The 17338-nt window shown below is 39.5% G+C and overlaps 2 protein-coding genes across 2 annotated transcripts in view; one reads left to right on the top strand and one right to left on the bottom strand.

The window, feature by feature from the left end:
* The window catches only part of ppp2r2ba (protein phosphatase 2, regulatory subunit B, beta a), a 46368-nt gene extending 35950 nt beyond the window's left edge, over nt 1-10418 (bottom strand). Inside the window, exon 1 of the mRNA XM_023298153.3 lies at nt 10138-10418. Within this exon, the coding sequence (XP_023153921.1) occupies nt 10138-10216 (79 nt within the window). The 5' untranslated portion in view covers nt 10217-10418. The remainder of the gene's footprint in view (nt 1-10137) is intronic.
* A 691-nt stretch (nt 10419-11109) lies between these two features.
* rpl26 (ribosomal protein L26) lies at nt 11110-15667 on the top strand. Its single transcript, XM_023298156.3, has 4 exons — nt 11110-11260; nt 11968-12139; nt 12229-12369; nt 15501-15667. Exons 2-4 carry the CDS (start codon nt 11972-11974, stop codon nt 15627-15629), a joined length of 438 nt encoding a protein of 145 aa, XP_023153924.1. The 5' UTR covers nt 11110-11260; nt 11968-11971; the 3' UTR covers nt 15630-15667.
* Nucleotides 15668-17338: the final 1671 nt, after the last annotated feature.

The raw sequence follows: 17338 nt of genomic DNA on the forward strand, positions 1-17338 counted from the left end.
GGAAACCTAATTAGGCTCAGTATTGTACTTTGTCACGCACCAGGCCTCCAAACACATTTTATGCTAGGTGGGTCACAAAGCCATTTGGTCAGATCAATGTGAGCTAATCACTGTGAGCCGAGGTTAAGAACAAAGTAGACAAAGCTCATTCTAACTGAATTGGTACAAACCTCCACCTACTGACATGTTTTAAAGTAAAATTGTGGCTGTGGGGTAGGAAAGAAGGGCAATTTATTTAAAGTTAATGACAGTTACGAAAGAAGGACAATTGATTAAAGTTAATAACAGGATAAATAAAATACATAACTGTGTCTGTGCCTTATTTGCTGAAACTACCACATAGTATTTTATGTCTTTTGCACAACATTTGGCATTTAAATTCACATGATTCTATATTCTCTTCATTTTCAGAACCACAATGTTTCAGATTAAATCATTTTTTTTCTATAATTTTTGTGAAGTTTCTTAAAAACAGACAACATTGCCAAAATGCAAAAAGGTCATGTAGAAGTTAAAATAGACTCTTCACACACAAATACCTACATTGTTGATCAGGCTGAGATTTAAAATATGACTTATTTTGTTTGTCCTCGCCTTGTCTTTCCTCTCAGAATCCTTGTCGTCTGACAGAAATCAGTTTGGGAGTCTCCGCCTCTCGCGTCTGCTTGTGAATATGTCGAGCAAATGAGATAGCTGATCCCACACGCTGTCATTCAGTCACGTCTGCATAATCCCAGAGTATGGTACTGGTGTCATGGTGGGATTTAAAATCTGGCTAAGTTTCAGTGGGACAAAGCATGTCAACAGGGCTCTTCACCACAACAATTCATTTTAACTAAGGTAAAATACTCACAGCTTTCTGAAAAGCACAGAAGGAAGAGAGCAGACACAACACAGTGATGAATTAATGTAACAACACTGTATTTCTTTATTCTATTGCTTGTCTTGTTAAGTGCAGCAGTCAGTTATTACAATATCCTTTAGTTTATCATTTTATACCTTCACAGCTAATACTGAATATTTGCGGGCCACATATTTATGCTTTGTGTTTTCATATCCAGAGCAAGAATTGTACTGAATAACCTCAGCAAAGTCCTAAATTAACAAATTTGCTAAATTATGCTGGAAGGATGAGTCTGAATTCAAAATATTTTACATAAATAGCTTGCTAATGATTCTATGTATTCAGTTCTTGTATAAAATATCTAGTTTCCTTGAAAGATGAGCTGAACAGGAGCAGGATGCAATAATTGACTCATATAAAGCTGAAAAAGTAAACTACTAAAATAAATCCTTTCTCCATATACAGCTAATTTTCCAAACATGGATTAAGTTGTGTCTTGCACTAAAGATCTCCACTAAATGAAGTTGTAAGTTTATGTTTTCAGTAGTTCTTTAAAAAGGCAGATGATGTCAACACTGCATAATGGCAGTATACTAAAAAGACAAAACTTTTTTTAAAATATGTCAAACCTATAAAACAATGTCATGCTAGTTTGCATGTGGTGCTTTGAGCTAAATGCTACATCATCATGCTGCATTTTCATGATGATAATACAAACATGCTATTATTTAGAATTCGCAATGTTTATTATGTGCATTGCATTAGTTTAACACTGAAGTTGCAGGTATTTGGAGAAAAGAGAACTTTAGCCTATTTCTATCTCATAAACGACAACTTAATGTGACTGGAACTGACCTGGACATGGCAGACAGGGCAAATGCCACCTAACTGGACATGGTGCGTGTCAAAATAAAACCTAACATTTGAATTTAAGCACAATCTTAACAGTTCATGACTACCGAGTCACACAAATGTATTAGAAATTCTGCTGATGCTGAAGGTCACTTGGAGGTAAGCTCTTTGGTAGGGACTAGTACCTGAATCTTACAAGTTTACAGGCTTAAATGGACCTCACTGATGACTAATAAGGTTCACACAGGGGAACCCAAGCTTCCTTTTCTGCATAACAACAGCTATAAATAAGGTGTGTTTAGCTGTGTGAATCAGTATAAATTTGAAGCAAATACATGCTGCTTCTCTCAGATTGTCAATACCAGAAGTTAACCAGACATACATTAAAATGTAAAAAGATTCAGGCAGGCAGGGAGCTGGTTTGCTGATTTATGACTCATCATGTGACATCATGTGGCACCCATCCATACTGAGAGTTTTGTACTTGGTGTGTGTGCAGGGCTGTGGGGTGGCAAAGCAAGTGAAAAGAGACATTAGGGGGGAGATAGACTGGTACTTCATGTACTGCTGCTGTCTGCTGCCTCATACAGTGGCATTAGGCTGCATTATTTATCCAGTGCCATGACTTATGTGTAGAACACCATTCAGACAGAACAGTAAAAGCCTTCACTACAGTATAGCATGAGGAGTGATGTAGTATCCCTCTCTCAGACACAATACTGTACTCTGTCCATGGTTCTGATACGTAGAAAACACCACTAACACCTCATGAATAGTTTTCTGTCTACAGCCACCTCTTCTCTAGACTATGTTTTGGTTTAATGTCTGCTTCATATCGATTGTTATTTTGTACACACAATACTGTAATGACTTTGCACCAAAGGATGGCTATTTTCAGAATGATATTGAAAAACTATGCAGGGAAACTATAAAAGGGCACCAAAACTGAGCTCTAATTGGATCACAGCCAATGCTCTTGTGGGTTTGGTATTGGGTTTCTATAGGCAGACGATATAAACACCAAGTTGTGCCTCAGACCTTAAAACTACTGACCCACTATCCTGAGAGGACATGACTTTGTTATCTCTCTCTGTTGTTTTCCTGGAGCGCTTTCTTTCAGTATAGAATGTATGTAATTATTATTATGCGCACAAACCTTGGGCAGTGGAATATGAACATATGCTCTAAAGCAGTGATTTCAAACCTTTATTGTCTGATGTATTCATGCAGACCTTTTCAACTGGGCCTAACACCCGTTGAACGACGCCACCTGCCATGCACCAGATGTCTCAGTTTCAATTGACTTTAAACTGCTGTGTTATTTAAACCTGCATAAACATAGTTTTTGGCTGCTTGAAGGCAGTGAAAACTGTGAAACATTGAAGATTTGAGAATATTCTGAGTATTTTAGCTCACGTTTGGACTTATTCCTAAAAGAAATATTTGATTCTTTTGACGCTATAAATGCTCCACTACATTTACCAGCTAGTCGCCAACTTTATCTGCCATTTGCTGCAGAGCGTGTAATATCATTCCTTAAAGCATTTTCACTGAAAGCAGCAGCCTGATGTGACTTGGGGAAAAAAAGAAATGGTAAGACTGAACCAAAACAGACTGTTGCAGGCTGGAAAATGTTAACAAAGAGCTGAGAAATGCTATAAAGCTCCTTAAAGCGGAGTCCGGTTATAACTCTCTGTGGTTTTATCACTACAAACAACCCCTTTCACATTCAAGTCATGATCCACTAATGTAGGAATATTGATTATATCTGCTTTAAGACTATTAATTATGTAAAAGTGGATATTGTTAAAAGCGAGCATTGTGGTTATCATTCAGCTCCGTTTGATTTCAGTAGGTTGGTTCTGTTTGCATTTACACCACTAACACTCTATTTTCTTACTAAATCATTTTTAAACATTCTCTGTCTCAGCATGTTGTGTTCACTCTTGCTGATAGAAGGCATAGGTAGCTGGTCTGTCCTACATAGGTAATTGTATTGATGTATTACAAATCAGTCCCACATCAACTTAGATAGATTTCGATTGTGGATTTTGTTTTAACAAATCGGAATTTATATTTTTTTCAAATGAATTGAGACACTCCACGATCTCTATGCACCTTTGTAACTGCATAAATACCCACTGAGGTACAATTACCTGTTTACACACATTCAGTGCATCTGCCTTTGTCTATTGCATTGTCTCAAACATGTGCAGTTGCATTGTTTTTATTATCGTCTCTACCATTTGTTCTTCTAATCAGTTGTATATCCTCTCCTCTTCTGCTGCACAATCCCATTAAAGCTACATCCAAGCTAGTCTGTTCTCCTAGTCTTACTTCACATAACAAAAAAAAGTCTGTCATCCATCTGTGTCATCTGTTAATTCCAAACACTGGTAATACTTTAGCCTTGGTAAGTCTAATTTTAATCATATTGTTTGTGCATCATAATTAAAAGAGTTCCACACTGAAAACAATTTTTAATTACACAAGGACATCATCGAAATAACAGTTCTTCTAGAAGCTGGTTCACAATAACTAAGAATAAATCCCACTGAAGTATTATTCTGTCAGCTGCTGTACATTTCAGTGCCATAGTTGTCTCTAAACACAGATTTAACATTATCATTATTATTGAGGACAAATATTGCAAGATATGGGAACCTTGCCATGCACTAGGGTTTAATGAATTGATTTTATTGCAGCACTGTGAATTTGTTCGCAGTAACCTGTCTCACTCAACCCATCAGGAGGACCTTTTATAAAGCCAGAGACAGATGGGTGGAGAGGGAGGCTGAGAGAAAGAGGAAGCCCATCCTGATGTTCTATATATACCCCAATCCCAATAGTAGCTGTGTCTCTGCTGCAGCCTGTCAGCCAGAGCAAAGGCCCAGCAGTCCAGCTTCATAAGGAGCCTCTTTGTCTGGCTCTACAGCTCCCTACAGGGCCACAGTCGATGCTGGTTAACAGAGGGGGGTTCAAAACACTACGGGCCAGAGGTGAAACACTTATTCTACTTGTACATATTATGAAACGGTGAGGAAGATGGGAGATGAAGAGACTTGCGTCACTGTGTTTGGTGTAATGATACGCCTGTGAGCCTGTCAGAGTGAAAGCAGCCTTGGTGATACTGTAATTGCTCACTTCTTTCCTTGTTTTCACATACGCTCACTGTGGAAACCTAGCAGGAAGTGTTTGTGGTAAAGTGAGATTGCGGCTGAGTGCTGTGTGAGAAAGACACTGATATGTTATGGTGTTTTTGTCTCACTGTGCAAGAGGAGGTCATGTTCATTTCAGTTCCCACTGGCTGCTCAAAACCCACCTCAATGGAAATAAAAGGACGTGTTTTGAGCCTTCTACATGTAACTTACACTTTAATGTGTGTTGCTGCTCAACTTTTTCCAAAGCCTGTGATCTGTTTTTATGCTGGCTTCCTTCCTTCCAGGCATCCATTTGTTTCCCTCACTTAATTTAGTATGAAAACAACTGTTGTGTAGCCCATAGGTATTTAGTTCACAACAATGAACATTTAATCTCATTTTCTCAGTTATGAACTTGCATCATTTCTGAATGAGGAGGAGAAACTAATAGGAAGGAATGAACATTTCATCCACATTTCATAACTTATACTTAACATATCACCTACAATACTACATGTGACACTTGTTTTGCTTTTCTCTCTCTTTGTTTGTACAGCTCCTTTGTTTTTACAGTTAGGAATGGCCTCTTCCCAATGCATCACATGTCACTGCTAACTCTGTTAGCTTCAGTAGGGTATACAAACTATTGCAAATGTGATGCAGTGTACATACTGTACAGTTAACAGTAAGAAGCTTTACCACAAGGACATAAGAAGCACTAAGATACAAATTGAGAGAGTCAAAATTTGTTTCTGGTACAAGTTGATAACAGTGAGGATAAAACACTATTCAATGGTAATATGGGATGAAAACAGATGCTGGATTTTAGTGGCTGATGTCGATTGTTAGGGAATAAAAAACACTCTGATGTCAATACATGATCAATTTACATTGTAAACTGAATAAAAAGGAGTCATTGTTTATTAATGTGAATGTTTTCCACACTGCTTGAATCTGCACCACCATGTGCTCAGCTGTGATGTGGGCTCTGCTGCATGTGCTGCAGGAAGTATTGTGAACAATGAATTCAGAGCCGCTCTGCTGGACTATGTGATGACACCATTTCTACACTACCCCAAATTTCTTTTTCTGCATTATATTCTTTAAAAACAACATTTTATCACCACATAGAAGGCAACATAGACACCATTACCTATTTATTTGTGATAAGCCGATATTGGCTTATAACCTAAGTCTGGCTCTAGAGTTGGTCAGTCATATTTAAACGTAATCTGTTCATGAATGTCACTAAGACACCATGCATCACTCTATTAAAATCCGAAAAAACACTGATATCTGCCAATTCCTTTAAAAATGTATTAAAACAAGCTGAGTTGACAAAATGATTAGAATACAGTTGTCTACAAACAGCTAATATGGAGCAGAATTTGCATAACAAAGAGGTTTTCAGTGAGATTTTTCATTGGAAACAAACACTGTTGATACGAGTTAACCAAAACAATAACGTTACTGGTCTTAGAACCAAAACAACAAACAGAGACACTAAAGGCAACTGCAGAACACTACATTTTTTTCCCTTGTTAAAACAGTTCATTTGATTAGTGTAGCTTTAAATGTTAAGACATTACAAAAATGACACAGCTTCATTCGCATGAGAGCTACAAGAACAACCACTATACTTTCTTTAACTGCCTGCCTAGTCATGACTCTGTTCCTCTTCTGCAAATACAAATAGATCATAGAGAAATTACAAAACAATATCACTGACAAATATTTTAAATATGACTGCTTTAATCATCCTTTTCCAAAAACACACACAAACTTCTTAGATTGTAATTCTTTTCTTTTTCAGGAAGGGAAATTCTCTTTACATACAACTACATCACAAGTCCAGCTGCAGGAGAGCGCCTGCAGGTAAGTACGCATGAAAATGTCTCGTTCTAGAGCAGATATTTGCTGTAACAAGAGATTGTGCATGTGTATTCCGCTTTAAAGGAGCAACCCACTCGTCGTGATGAGTATACTTCTCAGCCTGTGAAAACCCCTACATACAGTAAGTATATTACACTGTACATTGTCTTCTGTGTCCCTGAATAGGATTTCTGAAGTCTATGTAAATAATCCTAGTGATGTCACAGTGATATTTGGAGACAAGAAAACTTATTTACAGAAAGCATTTGTTACAAACTTCAGGTGTGGAATTCAAAGGTGACTATAGAGTCACATTGTAAAAAGTAGGATCCAGAGTTTTTGCAAGTCAACGGCCAACTCTATGAGAGTCCTAAGAGTAACTGCTGGAGTAGCCTTCCCCTTTAAGGACAGTCTCGTTTTTGAAGAGCTGACCAAACTGAAACGGAACAGTCACGTGTACAAGTGTGTGAATTATGTGAGTTGTGTATGTAGGGTGTTTGTCCCCAGCGGCATTCAAGGACAGGACGATTACGAGGAGTGTGTTCTGAGCTGTGAACTGGGTATCTGTCAGGATAACAACACAACACAGCAGGATGTATGATAACAGAACAAATGAAATGCATACCAGCATACGCTGTGTTCCTCACACACAAAACTCCAACTCACTGTCACGTTTTGTCAAAATGCCAACAGAAGCCCCCCTAGGCACCGCCACAAGAAGCTCTTATAAATAAAACAACTGATGCAAAAATGCAAAAATACACATACACTATTGCACACACGGCACAAGACATGTGTCAACTATAGTCATTAATCACAAAGACTTGTCACAGATGTAATCTCAAAAATTCACTACTCTATTCTGCTTTTTTTATGTCACTCTCAAACAAATAATATATCACAGTGCCCCAGTGCCCCCCCCCCCCCCCCGTTTTTTCCTGACTCAAACACAAAACAACAGCAGCGTGATGCACATACACGCACCCATCAGAAAACTTTAAGACTTAATCTATCACACTGGAACTGACACACCGATGTGAAATGGGGGGAGAAAAGGGAACACCAGGAGGACAAAAAATAGATAGAGGTTCATGCAAAATTACACAGCGGGCAAAACAGAGGCAGACAAAAGCTGACCGTGTATCCCTCAGAGACTGAACCCAGGTGAATCCAAGTGATGCTGGCACACTATTCTCCACAATGGCCCAGATAAACAAAGAGAACACACACACACACACACACACACACACACACACACACACACACACACACACACACACACACACACACACACACACACACACACACACACACACACACACACACACACACACACACACACACACACACACACACACACACACTATGGTCCAGTACGGGGCTTATATAATGTATTTTCCACTAACATGGTAACTGCACACTCATCCTCCCTGGGGTGAACTCTGCTCAGCTGGAGCGGACATGAAGGAGGACTGGAGTGATGCACCGACCAGCCTCCTCAAGAGAAGCCAGTCTAATGGAAAGGGCAAAACATTGTAACAAGGTCATGACACAAAGTGCACACACAGGCAATGCAAACACATGTGCATGCACTGATCACTGCATAAGCATTTCTACTTTTTAAAAAAGCAGTTAGCAGGCAAAAGAGATGGCCTTTGTCTTTTTTTACACATCACATTACCAAGGTCATCTGCTGTGTCATCGGTGGCCTCCAGCACACGAGATTCGACATCTCTCGCTCTTGCTTCCTGTGTACGACTGTTTCATATTTCTCCACACAGAAAGCAGCACAGGATCATGTATCGTATTACTGTGGCTGGAGCATTGCAGCTCCATGCTTTGTGATCCATCACTTCCTCTATTATACCACTCCTTTTCCATTTCTCAGGGTTTGAGTAAGAAAGTGAGTTCAGAGAGTGGGAGTGGGTGCCTAGGCAGAGGGAAAAGACTGTGTTCATTGGCTTCACTTCTTGACATCTAGGAGCTCAAATGTAGCTGTTATGTTTTGATTTAGATGTTGATGTACTTGAGCCACTGTGAGACAACACTGTTGTCGTTGTCCGAGTGTAAAACTTCTTCGTGTATTGTTGGTTTTTTATATTTTGTTGAATGGATATTAGATTCACAAACATAAAAACTGTAAATCCATGACTAGATGCTGCCGTTTCTGTTAATTCCACATCACTTGCACTCTTTAAGCCATATTAAGAAACAAAAAGTTTGCATTCATTTTACAGCCATTTACATGGGAAACCCTTCAACTTTTGCTTTAAGTCCTCTTTTTGTGCATCTTTTGTAACCTGTATCCAAGCTGTATTTCACATGTATCCTACTAATTGAGGCTTTCAACAGTGTAAGCAATGTAAAAATTGCTCATGAGGACTGTGGATGGGAGAAAACAAGGAGTAAAAGTTTGTGAAAGGGGGGAAGTAAAGGATGTAATGGAGCAGAAGAGTGCATAAGTGAGCGAGTGACAGACTGAGTATGCCTTAACAGCTTGCATGTCTTTCTCCGTCTTTTTGAATCTAAACAGTATATAGGTCAGGTGCACAGGCTGTGCAGGGCCCTGGCTATGACCACCAGATACTGCACTGTACACTGTACCACACTATCTTCCTTCCTGTGCCAGAGGGCTGAGGGCAGAGCGTGCACACAGGAAGGAGGGCAACCATGCAAAGCTAAATAATGCAATGCCTCAGTCTCCACATTATGACCTAGTAAATGGCTGGTTATACAAACACTCAGACCCTCTTGGGCTGCGTCTGACAGCACAATCAGCAGGATGAATTGACCAGGCAGCATATGAAGCCATCTATTGCTAAGATGGCGGGTCAATTCAGTGTCTTAACTCTGTGCAACTCCAGGGAAATAACTCTGTATGGACTGGGTGTATTATTTTTAAAACAAGATGAGATTTCATGCTTCCAACTGAGTGAATTAAGATGGATGTGGTCTGAGAAGCATTATGGTAAAATAAATGAGGGAACCAGGACTGAGGGGTATTGGGGGTACTTGTCATGCAACTCCACAAACTGACTTTCCCTCTTGGCATGCTGTAGGCCTGTGTGTTGACAGCTTTCAAGGGAGCAAATGAGTGAGACTAGAAGTGCTACTCTTTACAGGGGACACAAGCACACACACTGCCCGTAAATGCCTCCTGTAATTTGCATCAGAAAGCTTCACATCCGCCTCATATCTAGATTTAAGAATGGCTTCAACAACTTCATGCCCTGTGGCAAATCTGCAATAGGCTATCTAGGCTAGCCCTGCAATTGGCCAATCTAACTTCTACACATGTACACAGTATGTGTCAGAGATAAACATGCACATGTCACACTCACACACACACACACACACACACACACACACACAAAGTACATGCAACTCACAGCCCCCGTGGAAAAAACACCCCACGGCGTCCCACCCTACCTTCGGTGTGGCAAGTGGAGGACAGGATGGTGCTCGGAGGGCGGAAGAGGTACGGGAGATAACGGGAAAAACATTTCATCTTCTTCTCCGGTGCTTGCCGACGGCTGAAGAGCGTTGCGTTGCGGGATCCACATCCGCACTGCTGCCGCGACAGCCTGGCCAGAGAGGATCCGGGGAGGTGCGGGAGGGGAAGGAGGCTGTATGTCCGCGGCGCAGGGGGCTATGACAGCATCACTTTTCGCAGGCAGACAGGCAGGCAGGCTCCGATACAACTGCGCGCCGCCCGGGGAGCAGAAACAGCGCACGGTGTCAGCGCGCCTCCGCCTCCCTGTCGGCAGCCGATGGAGGCGACTAGTTGGAGCAGGACAGGGGGTCGGTGTGTGCTCACCGAGGGGAGGTCAATGTGTATGTGTGGTCTGCCGGTGTAAACACCTCCCCTCGTGTTTATTTGTCAGCTTATTTATATAGAAAGAGCAACTACAGCTGATTAAAGTTGTTCCCGTATGAATTTGATAGGCTACTAAATATACCTTATTGGACTTCCCATAAGCTAATTTATGGCAAACTGTAAACATAAATGTGTTTCTCCTACTAGTCTGCACTCTTTATCAATACTGTTAAAACAGCTACACACAGCAGCTGCATATTACATATATTATAACTACAGTCAAACAGAGGCCACAACTTGATGAATCATAGATAAAACTTGTTTGCTGACCAAGCTGTCGATTAATTATGTTTGGCGCCATCTTGTGGTATTATTTCATATGGCGAGAAAACTTTATGACGTCGCAGAAAATAAAAGCAGTAAATTATGTTTGGGGTTGCTCGTAAATGCCACTAATGAGCTTTAACATGCGGTAAGAATGTAGAATGTTTTGTTAATTGTCAAAATGAGGAAAATAAAGTTTAGAAAATCACCTCATCAGTTGAAATGACTCATTCCGACTCCACACTAAAGAGTTAAACACACCCACGGCTGAACTGTGTCATGTTTGAGGGTTTATCTGTGTTTTTAAATCAGCTCCCCGTGGAAATCTCGCGAGATTTGAGTGTGAACTAATGCCAGCGGAAGTACTTTGAGAGTCTCTTTTCCGCCGGCCATAGAGGAGCAAACGGCAGGGTAAGAATTCCTGGCAGATAATTTTACCAAAGTTATCACCATCCATCCTTCGTTGAATGTCACTGTGTGTCCATGTACAAGTCTAAACACCACGTAAACATGTATACAATTAAAAAACAGGCAATATTGACCACATTTTCGTGATAGATGACTAAACTATCAGTGTTTGGTCTCCTTCTGTCCGGCAGTAGCCGCATGTCTGCTACCGATAGTGACGCTGACAGATTCCAGGTGTTTGTGTTTAATATAAGACTTAATTTACAGATAATAGGTTTTGTCTTTAGTATTTTGCTCGCTCTGTGCTTTCAAATAGGCGTTGAAGACATAACGCCGATCCATTTAGTATGCTGTATTATGCTAGCTCATTAGCGCATTTCGTTAGCTTAGCAGTTGAAGACCTAGCATACCCGGGCTAACTAACCAGTATATCAAAACTACACGCTTAACAAGAGTTTTCAGCGTTGGTTGTGGTTATGCAAAGTTATTATCTGTGTTGTAAGGGAGATGATATGCAGGAAAGCTCATATTAGTAGTGTTGAGCTTATGTAGTTAGCTTTTATTTTACAGTTTGCCTCATTTTTCTTTCCTGGTCCTTGCAGGGTTCACATTTTCAGCAATTAGCAACTGATATCTGTTAACTATGTAAATATTGTAATATCTGAGAATGGAATTGACAACAGTATTAATCTGTGTGCACTCTCTCACAGCATCATGAAGCTGAATCCATTTGTAACATCCTCCCGCCGCAAGAACCGCAAAAGGCACTTCAATGCCCCCTCACACATCAGGAGGAAGATCATGTCTTCCCCCCTGTCCAAGGAGCTCCGCCAGAAGTACAACGTGAGGTCCATGCCCATCCGCAAAGATGACGAAGTTCAGGTATTCTAGTTTGGATTGCTGCTGATTTGTCATTTTTGATGTGTGAAGTGTGAGTTGCATTTCTTTAACCTGTTTGCGCTGTCACTCAGGTCGTCCGTGGACACTACAAAGGCCAGCAGATTGGCAAAGTAGTCCAGGTCTACAGGAAGAAGTACGTCATCTACATCGAGCGTGTGCAGAGAGAGAAGGCCAACGGAACCACAGTCCATGTCGGCATCCACCCCAGCAAGGTGAGACACAGTGGAGTGCATCTTCAGTTTGTGTGGTTGTGTCGGCTTTATTGAAAACGAGGCAATAGTTATGTTAAAGCAACTTGTTCTGCAGCAGGGTTACACATAGGGGGTCAATGAATGTATGCCAGTGTTAAAATGTGTGTATGTGTGCGCCTGTCAACACTTGCACCTCAAAGATGCAAGTGTTGACAGGCGCAGCTTCTTGGCTTCTTCTTAAAGTTCCGTGAACATTTTCACACAAGCTCTCAAATTTTGTCTTAAGTGCAAAATGCAAATTCACTGTTCAGAACTATAGCTGTTTATTCAATGTACATTTTTAATGGTTTAGAAGTTGTATTACAGACCAGAAAGTATAGTGGGGGTTTTTTTCAGCGTTGGATTGTAAGTTTAGTTGATAGGAAGTGTTGAGTCAACTTAATGTTAATCTTTAAGGGAGTAATTATTTGGCTTGTTTTGAACAGCATTATATTGAAATGTATTGAAAATTTTTGCTGCATGTACACATAAGAGATGGTTTTTTAGGGTATTCAGGTGTTCTGATACCTTAGATCTTTTTCATCTTTACCTTCAGTTGTTGAGTACATGTTTTTTACTTTTTACATCTGCTAGATCACAAGCAGGGTTGGCATCGTCTTGATCACCACCTTGTTTAAAGTGGCCTTAACTGCTAATTGTTACGGTGTGCGTGAACGTAAATTCTCAGAAAGATTATGAAAGCAATAAAAATCCAGGAGGAAGTACATGAACTTGATAGATATTGAATACAAAATATTACGGCAGTGTTAGACTTAACAAGACTTGAAAGATAAATTTGTGTTAAGGAGCAGTTGTGGTGTGCTACACATAAGTCTTGTAACTGCAGAATATTCATACAGTTTGTACTCGAATTATACTTGTCTGAACATACAAGTGTCCATAGAGAAACAATACTTATAGACATTATGGACAGGAGGCGGCGCAAAACCAAGGTCCAACAAAGTTCAATTGAAGTTTCAGTGTCTCTGAAAAGTTGTATTAAAATAATGAAACTAAGTCTTGTTGAAGATGGACTATGTGGTTATTAGAAAAATCCCTTCATGTATCCTGATATATAACCCACTAGCACAAATGGCCTTGACAGAAATACTGTTTATGAGAATTTTATAATGCTGAGTATTGACTATCAGGTGATAATTAAAATGTAGTTTTTGAAAGAAGCCTCCAGACAGTTTTAAAGCTATATAAAACCACTTTGGATAATTAGTCTTTTTTCCCCCATCTACCTGGTTAGAAATTCAGCAAGCTGAAATCTCTGCCACCTCATTGAAAAATTCAAACTCTATAAGTATGCAAATAGTGCAAGTATGCATATGGTTTTGCACTGGTTACAGGATATTTCTTACAGTGTATATGCAATGCACTTAGTTTCCACATCACTCTTGTGCAGGTTGCCTGTTGGACCAGGATTGGCCTCAATTCTGAAATAGTTGTGATGCTGTAAATAATGCTCATAGATACACACTTCAAACTTCGATTTTAGGTGAACTTAGAGAAACTTTGCATGTTCAGTGGATGAGTTTGCAAACAGTCTTGTGTCAGATGCTGAACATACACCATTCTGCAAGTAAATTTTATCAAAATATGTTTGTTGATTGGAGCAACTGTAGTTTAGTATTGAATGCGTTGTGGTAGAATTATTAGTTTTGTAAGGTGTTTTTGAAATTGCTGGTTTCATATGTAAATGAGCAACATTTTATAAATGTGTAATGTACTGCAGTTCACTACTACATATTCATTTCAAAATACCACATTAGACTGCCTGTGACAACTGTTAACCTGTACAGGCTGTTTGGCAGCTACCTGGCTCTCCTGTTAGTGTTGATGTGCCTGTTAGATCAGAGGAGCTCACACTTACTGAAGAAATTCTCTGATCACACTTGCATTTCAGTGTAGTTCTGCTCAACTTACACCCACGCAGAGGTCTGATCAGCCAAGAAAAAAGCTGAAAAACACCTGTAGATATGTGTAATGTCTTTAATGTTCAAGTCTCTGTAGCAAACCTGCCAGCCCTGCAGTTCTTTTTAATCAAGTGGCTGCAGCTTTTTTCTATTAACACATAAGTAGAGCCACATAAATGGTCACATGACAACAAAACTGCTGATTATTTTCTTATCTTATAGTTGTATCTCTAAATGCCAGGTACCAAAAACCCACAGCACTGTCAACAAATAGACTGTTTGACAACATACCAAAAAAATTGAATTTACTATCACATAATTGTGAAAAAAGCAGCAACAAATCTACTCAGATGACAAGCGTGAACTGGAGCATGTTAAACATTTTAATTTTGAAAATGACTATCAAGACAGCCCCTGATTAGTTTTCTCTCAAGTGATAAATCAGCTAACTGTTGCGACTCTAATAACAGCTTCTTGTCTTCGATATTTTCCCTGAGATACATCCTTTGCATTTTGCAGCCTTATCTGTATTCATGTTGTGAAAGTAGTGCTGGGTTGTAGAATGTCAGTGAGTTGTGTGTAAGCCAGTAGTGACAGATTGACGAAAAGTCCACAAAGCAGTATTTTGCAGTGCTCTGAGAGCATGCAAACTGGCCAAAGCAAATTCCACTTTTGGTACTGGCAGTGGAGCATTGGACTGAACAGGCTGGTGTTCACCATTTGGATGAGTCGTAGCAGAAAAGGCACAGGTGCACGAAATTGCAGTAGTTAGGATTTTCTATCTATTTTGTGTCCAGTATGACATGCAGCACACATGACACCTGAGGCCCTGGAATGGACTCTCCTATAATAGGATGCACCCAAATTTATTACTTCCACCTGTGAATTTTTTTCTTTTTTACAGTTTAAGGCTGTATTGGACGTTTTGATAGCAGTGGGTCATTTTTGAATTGATGAACCATACTTTTTGTGTAGTCATGTGACTTGCACTTAAACAGAAACCCATCTAGTATTGAAGACCAGATATGTAACTAAAGCAGAACATTTGTTGTGAAAGTGCAGTACTATAATTGATGTGAAGTTGCCAGGTTTTAGTTTGTTTTCAGATATTATTGTGTCTTGGCATGATTGGTACCACTGCCAGTGAGAAATTTCAGGATTTGTTTACCATCCCATTTTTTTCTTCTGCAGGTGGTCATCACCAGGCTAAAGCTGGACAAGGACCGCAAGAAGATCCTGGAGCGCAAGGCCAAGTCTCGCGCCGATGGAAAGGAGAAGGGCAAATACAAGGAGGAGACCATTGAGAAGATGCAGGAGTGAAAATGATCTTTTGCTATCAATAAACTGTATAAAATGGACCTCACTTTGTTTGTCATGTTTTAGATTTGAAGAGATTGTGTTTTTGTGCATTACAGAGATTTAAATATAGGTATTAATTCAACCATACATGAAGTAGCCTAACACAAAGATAATTTGTCATTTAGTCACCTGAAGTGAAATCTAGGTGTTACACATCTGTTAAACAAAAATGACTCCAAGCATACACAACATTGTCATGCATCCATTTTAAAAGACTGCTGGTTTAGGCAAACCATTTGAGAAAGTTGTGAAATTTTAATTTGCTTTCTTGTGATTGCTCAAAGTTGCCCTTTACAGAGAAATTAATTTTAGATGGTGGTCAAATGTTACTGATGGTTCAGACTACTGTCCTTTTGATCCTGAGAAGTTGTAACGATGTCAGAAACTGATCTGTCAGCCCCGATGTACAGAAGATATCAACATGTAATATTAGCATTGAACTGATGGACTCCAGGTTGACGTATGCCAGAGCACAGAAAACCAAAAACAAAAGTGTCAATGGCCAAAGAACATACTTATCTTTGAGAATGAAATGCTAACATTTTAGAGAACAACTCAGTAATTGATTGATAAAGGGGCCACATGTACACTTCATGTGCTATTCCCTCAAATGTTATGAAGGACAGAGGAGTAAATCATGTCTATATGTTTGCTGGTAATATTAAAAGTTTTCCCACAGGAGCACTGTAGCAGCTTCGAGAGACAAGCTAAAGACACTGAGAGGTTAACAAATGCTAACAAAAAGACTCAATACGATCCAAAGTAAACATCGCAGGTAACTTTTATTAATAAAAAAACAACTTAGCTTTAATGTGCACAAATGATACCAAGAAATCACAGTGATTATTGAGAAAGTGGCTTTCATGGCTGTCACAAATAGTGTCTCATTTATCCCTCTTCTTTACACACAGGTGAACAGATTCATATATTGACTAGACCTATCGATTCATTGCCATAAACACATCTTAACACTAACCATTAAAAACCTCATTAGCATTAGCACAGTTCATTATTTACTGAATTCAAATCATGGCTCTTACATGAACAAATACCAAAAGAAAACCCACCCCAATGCAGAATACCTATAATTATTATTTAATTTTATTTTGTACCATGAAGCATTTTTTATATAGCCAGGTTTTCTTTGTGGAAACAAGTTTGGCAAAACCAAAAGTCCCAGTCAGAGTCAGAGATGGGTATCGTGACAACTTTCTTTATTAAACCAGGCTTAACTCTAAAGATATGCAGAATACCTATAAGACTTCGTGTTGACTTGCAACACTTGCCTTCTTAATATCTTCCATCCTTCTAATTATCTGTGTTTACAGTTATGCACCAAAAACACCACATCAAATTTCTCATATGGGAAAACCTACTTGGTAGTAAAGCTGATTCTGATTTCCTCTTCAGATTTTGTGCAGCTCACCTTTAAAGGAGTATTTTGCAAGTCATGTGACTCTTCTACACAAGACTGACCAATGATGTGTTGCCTACCTCATTCAACAGATGGTTGTAATGGAGTTAGGATGAATCTAAAACTGTATTACTGTGAAAAGCAGTGCTCATCATGCAAGTTAAGATATTTATTTTACTACAGCTACTTATTTGTAACACGACAGCTGCACATTAGAGCTGTTAAAATTGGTACTGAAGAGGTGAACTTAGGTCTC

Source organism: Amphiprion ocellaris, chromosome 13, assembly GCF_022539595.1.
Source record: "Amphiprion ocellaris isolate individual 3 ecotype Okinawa chromosome 13, ASM2253959v1, whole genome shotgun sequence".
NCBI lineage: Eukaryota > Metazoa > Chordata > Actinopteri > Pomacentridae > Amphiprion > Amphiprion ocellaris.